Here is an 18,669-nt window from a genome sequence, read left to right on the forward strand (position 1 = left end):
GTGTAGATTTGGGTCAGGCACCTCTCGGCCGGCCTGGTGTGTGTGTGTGTGTGAGAGAGTGTGCGTGTTGTCAGCTGGTGGGCAGAGAGACCGTGCCAGCTTACAATTGAAGAGTTTCTGCATTGTTGCCATTCCCACTGGGGGAGCTGATACCACCACTGTAAGGTAAGACAGTCGCTCTGTGTGTGTCGCTCTCTGGCTCTCGGCTGCATTCACACCAGCAAACTCCATGGTGGTTTGGTTGCCTCCACAAACTGCTGCTGCGTTTTAAGGTAAGACGGCCCTAAAAAAAGGTCTCATCTTGAGTTCTGATTGTTGACATTCTGGTCAACAGTAGTCATGGCGGGAGGGATCTTCACCAACCTGGACAATCTGTGTACTGTGGACTGTACCAACGTGCACCCGCTGGTGTGCCCCTTGTGTCGGGAGCAGTACCAGAGTCCTTGCTTGCTGGACTGCTACCACATCTTCTGTGCTCGGTGTTTGCGTGGTCGGACCAATGGGTGTCACCTCAGCTGCCCCCTCTGTGGGTAAGAAAAGGTCACTGCATGAAAACAAACCACAACGTAAATGACTTACTGAGAGCATGTCAGATTTACTTGCCTTACTCACAATCGAAAAAAAGAAAAAAATGCTTTAAGTTACACAAAGCATCCACGTTATTCCTCATGCTTGAGGGTGAATTTATCAGTGTGAGGCCAGAAACAAAATATCTGAAATAAATATTGAAAGCGGAATAATGCAATTACTTTGGATTTTCTTATGTATTTCCTCAAGCTTGCATTGTTCCGTTCACAAGTCACTTTAGTGTCCGTCGAAGATCTGGTCGGCATGAGCAGTCGCAGCAGCTGCAGGGTCACACTGGCCTCAGATTTAGATCGCGGTCCGTGGCTCTGATCCGGGCCAGATGGCTCCGCAATGACCTGTCATGCCACAAACAACACAAGCAGGAATGTGGCACCGTGAGCGGCAGCTTACAGCAATCAAAGTGACACGGTGATGGTCCGTGTGGGTCACCATTAAGGAATCCAGTTGGATTAACATGTCGATGTCCTTCACGGATGGTCAGAGTGTGGAGAGGCTGCAGCCGTGACAACCACGAAACAAAAACCAACGAGGGAATCGGAAAAAAAAAAGACATTTACTGTCAACAGGGAAAACCATACTTAACATTTATTATGTCTTGATGTTTAGTTATGCACTTGATGTGTCCATATGTTGTATTATTTCAAATATACAGAATATGTTTTCCATTTTATTCAATTCTATTCCATCAATTCAAACTGCAACCTCAAATTTCCAATCCTAGGTTAAGGGACCTTTTAAAACAACAGTTTTTTTGGTCAATGAAGTGTGTATATAGCACTATAAATTCATATTTTTGTTCACCACGCCCACAATAACAAAATACTTTTTTATATAAATAATACACATACTTGGCAATAAACATGTCTAACTTCTTACACTCACGTGTCGTTATTAAAATTGACACATAAAAAGCAGAATTTCAGTAAATTATGATTTTATTTGCACAACAAAGATTGTAAAAGAAAAACCCCAACATGCAACACCATTGCTTTATATTTTTTACGCAATTCTACACTGAGGAATGTTTTTTCTGTTACTGAAATTAGAGAATAAGTGGAGAAATTCATGAGTCCCTCATTAATTTTAACACAAAACAGCTCGAGTGTTTTTCCATCAGCTCACTGTTCATAGCCTTCTGTCTTCATATCGTTCAGTCCCAGTTCTTCATTCTGCTCAAACGTGCGCTGGTACTTTTCAGTTGTCATCTCCGGGTCAGGCTCGGGTGCATAGACGTTTTGAAGGTAGCTGTTGCCCGCTGGGTCGTCCAGCACCACGTGGGCGTCCATCTCTCCAGCGATGATCTTGTTCAATTTCTCTTCAAAAGCCTTTAGTTTCTCCATTTGGTCGGCCGTCCCGCTGTCTCCGAAGACAAATTGGTTTTGGGAAACGGTGAGGGTTTTGATGTCAGTGAGCAGACCTTCCAGGGTGGTGAACTTTCCCCCTACCGCTGCCATACCCAGCTCAAAGTCCAACTCCGGGATAAGAACGCTGCAGGTCTCAGACTTGAGTACATCTCGGGTCATGTCTGACGGATCTGTGATGTGCAGGGTGATCTTAGTACCCAGGTCTTCTGTGGCACCTCCTGACTTCACCTCATTGGTACGATGTCCACAGTTGTCACAGTTGGTGGCCATGATGATCACCTCTTTAAAGTGTGGGATCTGGACCAGCTTCATGTTGGTGGAGGCTGGTGCGTTGCACTCAGGGCAGTTGGTATTGAACATCAGAACCTCACTTCTCATGGAGTCCAGATCATCTTTCTTCTCCTCTTCAGTGAAGTCATCGTCAGCTCTGATCCCCAGCTGCATATCCTGCTCAACTGAGCGCTTGAATCGGGTCACAGTCAGAGCCTCATCCTTGTGAGGAGCGGATGGGTTTTGAACAAAACTGTTCCCGGATGAGTCTTCAATCACTAACGTGAACTCTTCCTCGACATCCTTCAGCTTTTTCAGCTTGTCGATGAATTCAGACACTTTGGCTGCAACTTCGGGATCCGTAGCTTCTCTGAGAGGCTGGTCCTGCACCAGTCCTGCGATGGTTCGGTCCAGAATACCCTCGATAGTCGACAACGAGCCTTTCTGCGTGAACGGAGGGATTTCAAAGTCAAGCTCGGGGATCCTGGTAACTGCACTGTCAGCCTTCACCACCTCCCGGTCCAGGTCTTGTTTGGATCGGACTTTGAGAGTGTAACACACGCCCTGCTCCTGAATCCTTCCAGCGGACTGTATCTCAGTGTTGGAAAAGCCGCAGTGGTCACAGTTAAACGAGCTCAGGATGATCTCTTTGAAGAACGGGATTTTAGTGAGGAGCAAACGGGTCATACCGTCCTCGTGACAGTTCATACACATGCTCTCAATCTCCGTCGGCATGGCGTCGTCATTGTCGGCGCTAATGTCCCGGAACAAACTCTCCCCCCGGACATTAGTCTGTGAAATGACCGACATGTTGGCAAAATTCTTCCAGACGAATACACCGCACGTTCACCAGCACACTGTCAGCTTGAATGTTCTGGTTGACAGACGTAGGAACGTGTTCTAGAAACTTCCGCAATGTCTTCTTCTACTTCCGCAGTGCCGGCATTCTTCTCAGTGCTGCCGCCACTGTTTAAAACCAGTACTGCATATTCAGTTTTCCAGTTTGTCTCATAGACTCCCAATTGTACTTAGATGAGACGCCTTTGTACTTCAAGAGTTCGAAATTGAATGTGATCCTTTTTCCAGCATGTGAGATTATTTTACAGGATATCTCCTAAACAATTTCATATCGTTGTGATAGATACTTGTCCATCGTCAAAGGCAACACTTCTCTGCCACCAGAGGATCGACTGCTCAAGTTTCTGGTCGACAACAATGCGGATGTTGAAGAGAAAGTGCAATGTGCCAACTGTGATGAAGAGAACGATAAAAAGGTTTACATTCACACACATATAGAAGGAGGGAAACAAAAGAACAGAATTGATCATCTACAAATAAAGCAAAGCTATAAATAGATAATATAAATAAATAACAATATTTATAATCTAAAGTATCACAAGTGAGACAAGTCAAATAAGGCAAAAACAAATGAACTCTATTAGCATGTCTACAGAATTAATGAAAAGAATGTTTTGATTGACAGAGTAAGATTATTGAAACTTTTTCTGCAGGACTCGGCGGTGATGTTCTACTGCAACACCTGCTGTCAGCCGCTGTGTAGCGCCTGCAGGGAGCTGACACATAAGGCCAGAATGTTTGCCCATCATGAGATTGTGTCCTTGGCCAAGCGCAACAAGGCAAAACACAGGAAGTGCAGTAAGTCCCAAACTGTTCAGTAGTAAATCATTGAATCTGTCGGGTAACAGTAGTGTGCATGGTTGTCTGCAGCTCTCCATCAGGAGCCCTACATCCTCTTCTCCACTGAGAACAAGTCCATGTTGTGTATCAAGTGTTTCAGAGACATGCAAGTGTGAGTCACACAAGGCTATTAAGTCTGATTCAATTTGCTCCTTTAACTGAACTTGTGATTGCATCCTCAGGGAGAGTCGGACGCACTGCATTGATATAGAAACGGCATACATGCAGGGATGTGAGAGACTGGACCAGGCGGTTCTGGTAGGACTCCATTAGTTTGTTGTAAATAACAATGCACCCAGTACTTATTATTAAGGTATTTTCTGTTGCGTCCTGCCAGGGAGAAGTAAATGTTTCGCGCCCCCTAACTCTTGGTCACTGCTGTAAATAGTATCATTTGTCTGTAAAATTATCATGGTACACATCTGCATTGCACTGTATCCTTGTTAAGTGATATAGATCACCTTACAGTAATGAATAACATTATTAACATTGTTTTTGTCTGTAACAGAAAAGACTTAAAGAGCATCAATTTGCCTGAAATAAAAAAAAAACATAAATCATGAGTGGATGTGCAATTACACTTTATTTTAATACAGAAAAAAGCATGTTCTGAGGTCACTTGCGCCCCCCCCTATCGCTCCACGCCCCTCCAGGGGGGCCTGCCCCACTATTTGGGAAGGACTGGGTTAGCCTAACATGGTGCTAAGCAACAGTTTACTTGTTACCCGGGGCCAACTACGTTTCTTGAAAACAGTGATAATAATGAAATACAACACAATTTTAAATGCTGGAGACATACAGTCAAGTGATGCAAAAAAAAAATCAAAGTTTGTCTTATAATAATTTGTAATCTAGCTGCAAAAGAAAGGATCAAGAAAGGGCTTAAACAAAATAAAAGTTAAAGATCTACCAATATTTAAAAATCATTTTCTTGCTGTATTTAAATGGGTTTTTTTTTTATATGTTTTTGTCGACGTGAAGGTGGTGAAAGATCTTCAAACGTCCACTCAAGAAGCCATTTATCTCCTGAGAGCCATGATTGGAGAGGTGTGTCTGAACGTGGAGGAGGAGGAGAGCGCCATCTGTGCTCTCTTCAACAGCTTGCAGGTGACTGCCAACGCCATGGAACTAACTAATACATTCGATCAGATGCATCTTTATTTATCTTCATTTAGGTCGGAGACGACTGGATAATTCATGAATTCTCAACCACACTTTATTCCAGACACAGTGGTACCTCGGTTTTCGAACGTCCTGGACTTCGAACAAATCGGAGTTTGAACAAAAATTCTGAGATTTTTTTGCTTCGGATTTTGAATGAAAATCCAGAACTCGAATGCCCCCAAAAAAAGCTGGAAAAAACATAACGTGCGCGGACCGATCAGCTGACCCACGGCATGCTTTGATATTGTGTACAACACAGCCTCTGTATGCAGACGTGTCCCGTTAGCTACATTTACTGACTGTTTTTTCTTCATATTGAGGTGTAAAACCTTTCCTGTCTCCACACTGGACCGTGGTAGAGTGTCACAGGGGAGGTGCTCGCTCTCCACACCTCCACTCCAGGGTTTGATGTCCTGTTGTGGGCTGGAGCTGGGACAGGGATGAGGCGAGTCTGGGACAGAGCGTGACTTGGTTTATGACTTTGTCACAGCCAAACTGCACAGAAGCGCACATTCAGAGCTGGACACGCACCGGGCACCTCTTCACTTCTGGAGAGACGTCACTCACTCGGCAACCCCTCCCACATGCAGCGGCCACACACATAGAGGAACAGCGCACCTGCAGCAGACACTCTCCATTCACTCCTACAAAAGCCTATTTTAAGGCTTGGAACGCATTATTTCTTTTTCCATTCATTGTAATGGGAAAATCGATTCAGATATCAAACAAATCGCTTCTCGAACGGCCGCCTGGAACGGATTGTGGTCGAGAACCGAGGTACCACTGTATTATATAACCTTTTTTTTTTTTTTTTTACACACCAGGGACAAATGTAAAAAAAATGTCTGACACAATTATAAAGGGTATAAAATACTTACCAAATACTACTAAAATAATCTTTTTTGCCTTGATTTAAACAATGACTTAAATTTGATCACACACAGCTTAACACTTAAAATACGTTTCAGATAAATTATATTAATTACAAACATTCATTGTTTGTGACTACTTTTCGGTCTCATTTATTTATTTTGTAACAAAAATCAGTACCTTTTTCAAATCTTCATAAACAAATGAAGGATTGTTCAGCAATATTCTTTTTTAAAGTGATACAAAATGTGCCGCGTTATTATTTTTTTCTTTGGATAAATAATTATTACATGTAGCAAAATGAGAAAATAATTCAATAAGCAAATTCAATCACAGAACAGAAAGTTAATCGTCATGATTCTGTTTGACTTATTGGAAGTCAGTAAATGCGTACCTGCAGTTCACACTTTAAACCATTAGATGTCTCTGTTGTTCCGCCCAGTAACGTATGTTTTCACCCGAGCCAAAAAAGAAATTCACTTATTGTAATAGTGCACAATATTACATATCATGAGGTCTCTGAGCACTCTTAGCTTATTCTGCAGCTTTGTATCTAACCGTTTTTATCCGGCAGGAGAAACTTGCAGAGAGGAAGAAGATCCTACTGAGAGCAGCTCAGAGGTAAACGACAACAACATCATATTCACTACTGCTCCACAATTTTGTCGTCAGATGTTGAATAGAAAGTTCATGTATTTGGGTGCACAACAAAGCAGAAGCTCCATCAGAAAGTGTTTGAATAGAAGGGTAGACGTTAAACAGCTAGAAGTACGAGGATTACGTTCTTAGAGGAGGAGACTGTCGGGCCATGTTGTGCCTGGGACTGGGACAAAAAACCTCCTAGACCTTGAGTCCACCATGACTTTAGATAACCTCCTCCGCTGAGCACGCAGCCTCTCGGAGTGTCTGTCAGGGTTGCCAGATCTCGTGAGACAAATCAGCAACCAGCCGTTGCAAACATGCCCAAAACAAGCGTCTTTTCCTACTGAGAAAAACAAATTTTCACCAATCTGTTTGGATGGATTGTAAACTGTGGGTACTACAAATTGCCAATTTGCGTCCTTGTGGACAGATTGGAAAACAGTGCGCAATGGACCCGGCAACATGAACAAATATAAGAAAAGAGATGGGATGTCACATTTAGTACATTACAGTACATTAGAACACAGTAAAGCTCCACAAATAACTACCCCGAATGCTCCATTGTTGAAAATAAGCCAAAGGTCACTTATAAGGTGTTAAAGCAACAATGCCTAACATTTAGACATAAATGCATTATTTGCAACTCCACCCCCAGCACGACACTTAACGGCAGAGCCGCCCCATCAGGCTCCAATCTTTCAAGGGTAGATTTTTGGTTAATTTCAGATCATCTTGAAAAGGAAGGTGAGAGCGTAGACATTTGGCCCACCTCTCTTACAGATCACATAGCCATTTTTTTAAATTAAAATTAATGCTCTCTTCCAAAAAGATCAGGATCTCAATCTTTATTTTGGAAACGTAATAGTAATCTGTTAGAAGATGTTGATGTCTGTAAAAATCTACTACTAGGTACTAGGTACTGGATGAAGGCTGTAGTTGAGAATAAATATACAGTGGAATCTCGGTTCTCGACCACAATCCGTTCCAGACGGCCGTTTGAGAAGCGATCAGTTCAAAATCTGAATCGATTTTTCCCATTACAATGAAAAATAATGCGTTCCAAGCCTTAAAATAGTCTTTTGTAGGAGTGAATGTAGAGTGTCTGCTGCAGGTGGCTGTTCCTCTATGTGTGTGGCCGCTGCATGTGGGAGGGGTTGCCGAGTGAGTGAGGTCTCTCCAGAAGTGAAGAGGTGCCCGGTGCGTGTCCAGCTCTGAATGTGCGCTTCTGTGCAGTTTGGCTGTGACAAAGTCATAAACCAAGTCACGCTCTGTCTGAGACTCGCCTCATCAAGTTTTTTCCGGCTTATTTCGGTGGCGTTTGAGTTCTGGATTTTCGTTCGAAATCTGAAGCAAAAAAATCTCGAAATTTTTGTTCGAACTCCGATTTGTTTGAGTTCCGGGACGTTCGAAAACCGTGGTACCACTGTAGCTCAAACTGGGAACTTGTGGGTATTTTTTTGAGGAAATGTGACAGTAAAGCTTAAATAACAAGAATGGAAGAAGAGAGTCTAGTTAAGTAGTAGTCTAGTTGAGTCTAGTTAACAAATACTGACAAATTCTAAATGATAAGATTACAGACTAAACTTTACATCTTGTACACAAAAAGAGCAAAGAACACATTTGTTAGGTCACGGACTAAATGGCTTGAGGATAGAGGATAATTATTTTTTCAGTCTAGAAAAGCAACAAGCAAAAAAGCAATCCATTAATAAGCTGATCATTGGCGGTTCACCTGTGGAAGATGATATACAAATCTCCAAGTTCTGTTGTGATTTTTATTCCAACTTGTCCCCATCCAACTTTTGTTCTGCAGCGGAAACCAGCCTTTTGAATTCAGTTTCTGCTAAGCTACTTGCAGGTGGTGCAGCTCCAGGCATGTGATAAAGCCACCACCTTACATGAAGTACAGAATGCAATTTCAAATCTGAATCTTTTATGAAACATTCATCAATAAATTGGCTCCATTTTTATTTGAAGTCTTTATTGAAACTGACTATTGACTATTCTAATTCCAAAAATATTTATTGATAATTCATGACCAATTTGTTTACTCAATAATGATTATAAAATAAAAAGGTTTCAGTAAAGAAAAAGTCCATATATAAGATTTGAATGAACTTCTTTTTGCTCAGTGGTGTTCCACGTGTCAAGCCAAACTGAGTGTATCTTGAAGATATTCTGTGGCACGGAAACCAAGTCATGGTTTAATTCAGGATTCCAAGAACAACATTCTGCTAAAGAGTCAGATAGTCCCACGGAAATGTGTTGTTTGTGGCGCCACACTGCAGTCAGAGTAAAGCTCTTCCTGGTTTGCAGTCAACATGAGGAGAAGGAGCGAGCGCTGAAGGACCAGCTGACTCACCTCAGCGTCCTCCTGCCCACCCTGCAGGTGACGTCATCACACCTGTCATAAACAAAGGACGCCTCTGCTACAGTCCTGATGAATCTGTCTTGTTGTAGGTTCATCTGGTGACGTGCTCTGCCTTCCTTAGTTCTGCAAACATGTTTGAGTTTTTGGACATGGGTTATGTGAGTATGACATCATCCACACTGCGCCCCCAAACACTACTCACCTGCCTCTATTCACAATACTACTGATCACAAACATTGAGCCTGTCTATAGCCAAGGTAAAGGTGCGGTAGGTATGTTTGACTCACTTGTTGTCATGCCAGCGTGCCCCAGCTTTAATGGCGTCGGGCAGAAAAGGTTGCTCACCAGGGTTCAGGTTGCTCCATCAAACCTCTCTCGCGACTGTCAAACTCTAAATCGATGAACAACACAGGGATGTGACCTGAGAAACTACTTATTATTTATTAGTTATTATTTGTTTATTTATTTAAGCGCAATATTCTGGGAATTTACAAGTCTTTGTGTTGAAAATAAGATATTTCTGAAATTTGACAAAATATGAATCATTATTTTTTAACAAAAGAGCGCCACCTACTGAGGTTTACACATTGCAGCAGTTTCATAAAACCTCGCCAACCCATCACGACATGGGCCGTCTTGATGCTGTAGAACAAAGGAAGCAGACAGTTGCTAGTTCAGCAAAGTCCGAATATATGTTTAAGAAACCTTACAAAGGGTCGCTAGGATTGTAAACACTGACTCTCGTGCCTAAGTCACATGTAATTCCAAGGGGGAAACAAACAACGCAGAGCAGAACAATACTAACTTGAATTATATTTGTGGATCAATATCACTGTTTTATGTTTTTGTTTTTTTTTTCATTCCCTTTTTTAATTGCACTTTTTGGAGTCTGCATATTTCAAAGTCATTACGTAGACATGACTGATGCACTTTCCTTTACAGCATCTTTAAAAGTCCATTTGTTTATGACTCTGAGGGCGACATGATTTTTTTTATTTCATTTTTGAATATTCATTTACATTTTCTCTGCATGTTTTATCATTTTGAATGTCATAGACCTGATAAACTGACTGGGGAAAATTGGGAAATAAAAAGGAACACACCAGAACTTGAAAGACTTCTATTAGTTCAACTTTCAGCAGACATTTCAACATACCAATACAGTTGCAGCATCGTGAGAATAACACAAGCAGCTCAGGAATGCACACAGAAATGTGATGTGACATGCTCACTCATGAACTATGGATGGTGAGTCTTTATGAGATGTGTCCCTGCTGAAACTGGAGAGGCATGACAATGTCCACTCAATGGCTGCTGGTGTTTCCACAGCAACTGATGGAGAGGCTGAAGAAGATCGTGAAGTTGCCACACAGACTCAGACCAGTGCAGAGCAGCAAAGTAGGTCGCATGCTGCATTCAATTTGAAGAAGTTTCCATTCCAAGCATGTGATCAGTAGCATCATTTGATGTGTATAATTTCATATGTAAAGGAAGAGGTCAAGGCTTCTTGAGTCTCGGCCACCCTTTTTCAAGAACATTCAAGCTCTCTTGCTCTCCCTCAGATCAATACGGATTACAGGACAGAGTTTGCCCGTTGTCTGGAGCCGTTGCTGCAGATCGGCCAGCGCTGCCCACTCTCAATTACCGGCTCAAGCGTGGCGACACGGTAAGATCAGCAAATATATATTTAGCACGGTCTCTGTTCTGGAGGTTTTCAAAGGAGCCACGGGAGGTTCTGCTCACTTGCATCATCACCTTCCTCTCCCGGGTAAATTTGTGGTCTGTTTCAGTGGGTCTTTCCATGAGCAGGAAATCGGTGTATGTGAAGCATCTCAATTCCAAGTAGCAGAGTGGTTTGCGCGTAAAGAGAGCAGACGGTGACGAGCGCGGGCACAGGAGAGCAGGCGCCACATTGAGTCCGGCTATGAGAGCTATCCAGTGTGTGTGTGTGTAATCTTTGTCCGCTGATGTGTTTACATAACTCACCTTGACACTTTCACACATGGCTGACGGAGCACAGACAGAGGACGGTCAGTCAGCAGCTTCCCAAAGTGTTCCAGAATCTCAAGAAACAGTATGATGGTGCTTTCTTTTGTGTAGTAATAGAAAATTTAGTACTGCTGAATTGAAATGACTTCTCCATCATTTTTTTTTCTTGAACAAGACTAGAGTTAAGTAGCAAAACAGTGCTTTGATGTGGAAAAACTATATGAAACCAGTCACTGAAATAGAAATAAAATCTAATTTTGACCTAAGATTCAAATAAAGTAAATAACTTATTAAAATATATTGGAGATAAACTGTTGACATTATAAGCTTTAGATACCACTGGGAAAACTGGACTCTCATGAAGCATGAATAGCACTTATATCCAGGAGAGATATACTCACCCTCTTCTTGTGAATATGCATGTTTCATGTCTAGAAAAAAATGCCTATTTGAGCAACAGTTGATTACTGCAAAAGCACTCAGAGAGTGCAAACCTCTGCCAGGTGACTGCCGAAACTCTGGATTGAACCGGTCTATTTATGCTCAATTCGTTCTTTCTGTGCGCTGCGTTCATTGTGTCCGTATTTCTGTACATTTCCACAAAGCGTATGGATACGGACCAAACGGGAGAGTACCACTGGAAACTGTGGGGGGCAGTGTTGCTGTTATTACATGGCTCGAATGAGACATGAAGAAGACATAACAATGGTGGAAATTCTTCGCAATTCCAGTCGCAATATATTTAAGGGCCTCACCGAACACATTGCCTGCTACAATGGTGCATCTGTTTTCCTCAATGTCAATGCTGATTCCACAGTCCACATGTTTGTCCTGGAGTTTGTCGTTGGATATGGTGCATATATTGCTCGTTCCAGATATAGCAGACCCAAGAGAGTTGACCCAAGCAGCAAGTTGGCTTCAATCTGGCTTTGAACCTGCTCGAGGAACTCGCTTGATAAGGGGGAAAAAATGGAATCACTTGAAAAATGCACATTTCCTTCACTTAGTTATATCAACTATCAAGACAGGGACCCATTATGAAGTTAGAACAGGAAGTACTCTGTTGAGGTGAGCCCAACGCCTTGAGGGTCTAAGTGCCTGTTCAGGTGATCTACTTCATGGCCAATCTTACTTTCTTTGGAATGTTACCATTTTCTGCTAAACATATATGTTCCCTCAACGGTGACCTATTTTAGTTTGCACCAGAACTTTTCTTTTCATGCAATGCTTGTTTGTGAGGGTTTTTTTCAACAACTTTAGTGAAGTTTTCTGTCGACCTGGAAGTTTTCATGAAAGAACCGAAACACATAAACATAGGCAAACGGAGAACACAGATGTTTCATTTTGCTCAGATGACAACAGGGGTGCTACGTACTGTGTTGTACCTCAAGGAGCTTGTCAGGAATAAACAGGTGAAAATAGGCAGACGAAATGTGTTCTGTTATTCAATTATCCATTGAAGTCCAAGGTCAGTCATGAGGTCTTATACAAGCCGGACCCACACACAGACAAGTGTTCCAGATGTGTTTACTGTTATCTAGCAACTGTTGACGGTGAATGTTGAACCTGTTAGGTGTTGGATTTCACATGCTCACCGTACAAGAACAGCACAGTGCCCACGTCTGCTGTCCAGCCAACACTCCCTCCCGGCTCTTCTGTTTATCTTTCTGCCGGCGCAAGGGCCAGCGACTGTCACACTATTTTTACTCCGAATTCACAGAAGTCTCCAGGATTCTTGTGGAAGTTGGCGCGCAGCAGGCGGCCACTTTGATCCAGCTGCTGATGTCAGAGCTCTAGTCCGTGCAAAGTCTCTAATATTCACGTCAGCGGTGGGAGGTCTGAGTCTAGGCGAGTGACACCACTTTGGCAGAGCGAGACGTGGCCGAGCGCGGGAGCAGATCTGATGTTTTTATAGGAGAGCAGATGTGAGGAGGGAACCAGAGTCCAGGTACATTTAAACTCTATTTTATTTGTTCGCAATATGTTGCTGTTGCCAGGACTCACAAATATCACAACTTTAAATGGTAGCGTTCTCGGTCTCTTATATGCTTTTATCAACAGCAGCCATGTCATCTTTTAAGGCCTCGGTCATGCAACTTTCTCTCTTTCTCACTTGGCCACAGTCTATTTACTCTCTTCTGCAAAACTCATTTGGAGCTTCAGATCTTTGTGTGATATAAATATAGAATTTTCACCAAAAGAAGAGAGTGAAACCCATAAGAAGCATGTGTTGAGTTCTCTAAAGTGCACAGGTCACAAGAGACATCACTATGAAATGAATGAAACACAAATCTATGACCAAATAGAGCTTGAAAAGGGAAGGTACCAGTGCAGCTGGATGTATTTTTATTGGCAAAAATCAAAACCAAACAAAATGAAAAAAATATTTTTTCTAATTTGTTTGTCTAACACAGGTCACTGTCATATTACCGAGTGTTTCAGAGCAGCAGAATAATGAAGGTTGTTCTCTGTCGTGGCAGTTTGACAATATAACATCGAGCCTCATGAGACTTTCATGAGATAATCCCACACAGCTTTGTTTTGGTGTCGGTTTTTCCGCCCTGCAAGGGTGTGACTTCCGTTTGGCTAAACATAACACCTCAGATTTCCATGTATTTTACTTGTTTGTTTCTTGAAGTTGAAGAGTTTATTTCATTTCATTTGATTTTCCATGCACACTCAGGCACCCACTATTTTCAGTGCGTCGTGTGTGAAGACTGCACTCACTATTCCATCTCACCCTCTGAGTCAACATAAACGCTCCTTGCATCTTAATCTTTAATGTGAAATTAATGTTGGCTTATTTCTGTCCATTTTTCCAAGTTTCCACCTTTTGGTCTTATCTGCTATATATATATATATATATGCTATTTGAAGTATAGCTAGTGTAACAAGTGCAAGCCTCGGAGTTCGATCACCATCATCACTGTACTGAACATGACCGTATGAAATATGGCTGATGAGGTGTTAGGTGTGAAACTCACTCATGTAAAATTGCCCAGGCTCCAGTCTCCTCTCTCCATGTCTTGCCGCTCGCCGTCTCTGAGTGACATGCCGTCTAGCTCTGTGTTCGGGCGACGACCCACGTCTCATCGCAACATCTGCACCAAAGTTCTGCTGGCCGAAGGGAAGGAGACACCGTTCACAGAGCACTGCCACAACTACGAGAACACTTACCGGGTCAGCCTCAATCTACTGTATTTCATTGCACAATTCCAATTTTTGGGTGAAGCATCACAAAGTTGAACAGTCTATTTCAGAACTGCTCATTTAAGAATCACGCATTTCTCTGACAAGCGTAGCGTTGAAAAACAAGTCTTCTTTTTCCGGGTTTACAGAGACATGCACTGAAGGTGACATCATACCGCACTTCTTTTTTTTTTTTTTTTTAATTTTAAGTGGATCACCTTAATATAAACACATTCACCTCCAGAAGCGTCACGTCTCTGCGATCACTTTAACTGAAACGTCTCAGATCCTCAAAGTAGAAAGTTGACAGTTAATTCTCCTTAACCTGTCAAGTGGGCTGCGAGCTTGCCATGCCCTTCACCCAGACTCCCATCAAATCCCTGCAGATACTTTTTTTCTACGCTCTACTCTAATTCTTTTTCATTTTGTTTTAACACAGACACTTCAGACCGAAATTCAGAGTCTGAAGGACCAGGTTCAGGAGCTGCACCGTGACCTGACCAAGCACCACTCCATCATCAACACGGATAAGATGGGCGAGATCCTGGACAGATCACTGCACATCGACAGCCAGATAACAGCCCACTACTCCACCGTGGAAACTATGAGAGTCATGTTTGAAGAGGTGTGACAAATGTCCATGTTCTGACCTTCAGACGCTCACTGACTGAAACGTGACGACTTGGAAAGGTCAACACCCGCGGAGACACGAGAGGGGACCAACACACTCAGTTTAAGATGTCATGGCTTAAAATTATTCTCCACCTGAAAATGTTTTTGAGATTCAAAGGTTCTTCGGGAACCACAGCAACCCATTGAAGGCTAAATGTAGTGTCACTGTCTTCATCTTATATTATGCTTTTCGCCGCAGATATGGGACGACACGTTTCAAAGAGTCACGAACGAGCAGGAGATTTATGAAGGTTTGACCTCAATTCAATAACCAGAGTGCTTTTATTTAATTTCTGTTTTTAATGACCCACAGCTCAGCTGCAGGATCTGATGCAGCTGAAGCAGGAGAACTCATATTTGACCACCATCGCACGGCAGATCAGCCCATATATCCTGTCCATAGCTAAGGTCAAAGAGCGGCTGGAGCCCAGGTTTGATATTCTCTGCTGTAAATGCTACTCTGACAAGTAAACAGGGCATATTAATGAACATTTATAATATGACGTCAAGAAATACTTTCTCTAGGTTCCAGGAACCTAAAGAGCTTCATGATGACCGCACAGAAACAATGCTGAAAATATATGAAGACAGCAGCATCACTACAGACAGCCATGACAGGTGAGAGATATCGCAGCTAGCTTTGCAACACAGACTCACCATGAGAAGGTCGCAGGTTCATTTCAGGCTTTGAGCGAACCTGGGTCTTCTCATCATGGATGTTTTGGTTGTGACGTCACATTATATAATGTTGTGCACCTGGAGAGCTGCGAAGAAAACTTCTTAATACTTAAAAAATCGATTATTATTTTTGTGTAATTAATAATTAATGTGTTCCAGTCCCAGATTTTATTCATAAATGTAATATTTTTTCACAAAGAAAAGAGACACCTGAAATGTTTTTTTTTTCCAAGAGGAAAATCAGCCTTAAACAGAAAGTACATGTTTTTTACTTACTGTTTTATACTAAGGCTGGGGAAAGAATCAGTTCTCAATTGTCAATCGATTTTTTTTTTCTCACTTTGTGGCGGCAGCAAGACGCGGAATCACATCCATTTCCTGGTGAACATTTGGAAAGTTGAGCTTCAGCCCTGCTCAACATTTTAATACTCGTGATGAGCTTTTATTTCCAAACACCAACTATTGTCACATGTAGACCAAGGACTTTTTGATGGATTCACGTAGCTTATGGTAGGGCAGCCAACTGACACTCCACAGTGCCATTTTGCGAGCGCACCACGGACTACATTCGTAATATCCATGTTAAAGCAACAATGCGTAATATTTAGACATAAAAACATTATTTTCATATTTCCTGAGATGACAGGTTTCAGTTTAAACAGTCAAAAATCCCAGAGTCAGACTCTCCAGCTCCAATGCTACGCTCCTATGTAACTTTCTTTGGATGAGCTGCCGCGTGAGATTTACTCTCATGTGATCAAACGTAATAAAACGAAGTGGAAACATCAAAAAACATCGAAACAATCGCATAGCACATAACACATCATGGAGGTGGAGATGAACATGAAGGTTTTCAGCATGTTTGTCATGGAAGATTCCCGTAAGAAACATCTCAATGACTGATCTTGGAACTCAAGTACTGCATTCGAGCCTGACGTGAAGAGACAGACCCTGTTGACGGCATCTTACAGATTTATTTCTCATCAATTAAAGATAGCGGTTTGTTGTCACCAATTCAGTAAATGTCCAAACTTTCCCTTTTGTTTCATTCCCAAACGTGCAGTCGAAATGAATGATGGAAAAAATATCATTTGGAATTAGAAATAGAAATTATTACAAAAAGTGTAAATAATGTGTGCGTTGATGTTGTTGTTTTCATGCCATAAGGAAGGTAACCATCTTCAAAATGATGTGGACTAAAGTTAATGTAATGCAGTTTCCTATCCTTCCCTGCTGTCGCTGGCTGAATACAAAGTATTTTTTGTCATGCGGACAATTTTTAGATTCCATGACAATGCAGCCTTCTCCACATTGTCTGAATGATTAATGAAAACAGAGTAGCGAGGTGAGCACTCTTGCAGAGGAGAAAAATCTATGTAGCGGGTGTTGATCTTACAGCAAGGCAGCTAATTTAATATTCTTTCTACTGTGACAACCAAAGCGGGGCCACCGACCACAACGGGGACCAGAAGAGCCATGCGCTGATTCTGGAGTCCTCGGAGACGCCTGTCAAAACCAATCGACCCAGCAGGCACCGCAGCCCCACGGAGACGTCCAGCCTCATTGTGACACCTTCATAAAAACCTGTCACCACGCCTGCGTCTTGGAGCAGCAGAGCTGGTTAATTCGATGGCAACAGGCTGGCAATGGCATGCAGCTCACTCTCCAGTCCTCACACTGAACATGCCAAACGTTTTTTCAGCAGCCAGAGATGGGAGCCTTTAACAGCGGGGACTAAGTGGAAGAGCACTTGCCTATGTTGAAGCAAGCCCTGCGAGAAGAGAAGCATTCTTCTGAAATGACTGTGTCCTTCTGTTTTTCATGAAAATGATGTTCATTCGTGAAGTACAAGAGCACAAGACGTTTCAAGACGACATTCAAATGTTTGTGGCTTGATGGTCAAGTGATCTTACCAGTAGGCTACATGCTATGCTGTGGAAAAAAAATATTTTGTGTGTTTCCTGCAGTAATTTTTATGTAAGTACTGAAGAAGATTTTCTCGTTTTAGTGTCTTTTGTTTAATTGTCATCTGTTTCCTTCCTGTCAGGATAAGCTTCCGGCATTAGCAGGTGTCAGTGACAAAAAAAAGTGTAGCTGATGAATGCTTGGTAATGATAAAAGTATTCTATTCCAAAAGTTAAATAGCAATTCAACAATGTTTATAGTGGTCATAGAATCTTGTTGTACTGTTTTAGAATTTAGCAAACGGTTGCCAACATGGGTGTTTGGCTGCTGTTTACTGGACGTATCATTTCAAGCTAATAGGTGAATTGGTGGGATAAAAGTCTATTGTTTCCCATTTTAAATGAGTTGCACAGTCTGATGTCACTATTGTGTTGTCACTTTGGAGTGTGAAGCTGAAAGACAACTACGTCTTCTTTGGGTGTAAATAAAATGATGTTGAGTAAAATGAAATCCTCTTTTTGACATTTCACAGGTCAGTTTAAAGTTACAGCGTCATCATCCAAGAGAATCCTGTTCATGAAAGCAACTGAGTTTCAATTTAGATGAGCCGGAGCAGTGTAGCAGTGTGCGCAGCATCCCGAGCCAAGCATAGGTGCCTTCCTGGGTCCAATCTCCCAACGGACTCTTGAACCAGTGTGTGAGCTAATATAATGATGTGTATGTCGATGTGGAGGTCGTGTTGGTGTGTGTCAAAGAAAGGGGGGGCAGCTTGGAGAATACTGTCAGCAGTTTTCTTTTCTTTTGGCAATTGTGTGTTGCCTGATATAGAACCAAATATAAAAACATAAAACAAAAAAGCGAAATATATATATATATATATATATATATATATATATATGTACACCTCAGTTCTCGACCACAATCCGTTCCAGACGGCCGTTCGAGAAGCTGTTTGTTCAAAATACGAATAGATTTTTTCCATTACAATGACTGGAAAAAGAAATGATGCGTTCCAAGCCTTAAAATAGTCTTTTGTAGGAGTGAATGTAGAGTGTCTGCTGCAGGTGCGCTGTTCCTCTATGTGTGTGGCCGCTGCATGTGGGAGGGGTTGCCGAGTGAGTGACGTCTCTCCAGAAGTGAAGAGGTGCCCGGTGCGTGTCCAGCTCTGAATGTGCGCTTCTGTGCAGTTTGGCTGTGACAAAGTCATAAACCAAGTCACGCTCTGTCCCAGACTCGCCTCATCCCTGTCCCAGCTCCAGCCCACAACAG

The 18,669-nt window shown here is 42.3% G+C and overlaps 2 protein-coding genes across 3 annotated transcripts; one reads left to right on the top strand and one right to left on the bottom strand.

Moving 5' to 3' along the window:
• Positions 1-153: 153 nt before the first annotated feature.
• rnf207a (ring finger protein 207a) lies at positions 154-17,871 on the top strand. 2 transcript variants are annotated; one of them, XM_053869207.1, is made up of 18 exons: positions 154-272; positions 335-530; positions 3,364-3,496; positions 3,734-3,878; positions 3,951-4,032; positions 4,103-4,178; positions 4,902-5,027; positions 6,529-6,575; positions 8,913-8,985; positions 9,057-9,125; positions 10,297-10,365; positions 10,530-10,633; positions 13,959-14,136; positions 14,585-14,770; positions 15,017-15,068; positions 15,131-15,248; positions 15,343-15,435; positions 16,937-17,871. In XM_053869207.1, the coding sequence occupies exons 2-18, from the start codon at positions 340-342 to the stop codon at positions 17,073-17,075; spliced, it is 1,881 nt and encodes a 626-aa protein (XP_053725182.1). In that variant the 5' UTR covers positions 154-272; positions 335-339; the 3' UTR covers positions 17,076-17,871. The 2 variants fall into 2 exon arrangements, with proteins under 2 accessions (XP_053725182.1, XP_053725183.1); XM_053869208.1 differs by having other exon boundaries at positions 222-272; positions 338-530.
• zpr1 (ZPR1 zinc finger) lies at positions 1,088-3,149 on the bottom strand. Its single transcript, XM_053869210.1, has one exon. It carries the CDS (start codon positions 3,030-3,032, stop codon positions 1,707-1,709), a length of 1,326 nt encoding a protein of 441 aa, XP_053725185.1. The 5' UTR covers positions 3,033-3,149; the 3' UTR covers positions 1,088-1,706.
• Positions 17,872-18,669: the final 798 nt, after the last annotated feature.

This window comes from Synchiropus splendidus, chromosome 6, assembly GCF_027744825.2.
Source record: "Synchiropus splendidus isolate RoL2022-P1 chromosome 6, RoL_Sspl_1.0, whole genome shotgun sequence".
Taxonomy (NCBI): domain Eukaryota; kingdom Metazoa; phylum Chordata; class Actinopteri; order Syngnathiformes; family Callionymidae; genus Synchiropus; species Synchiropus splendidus.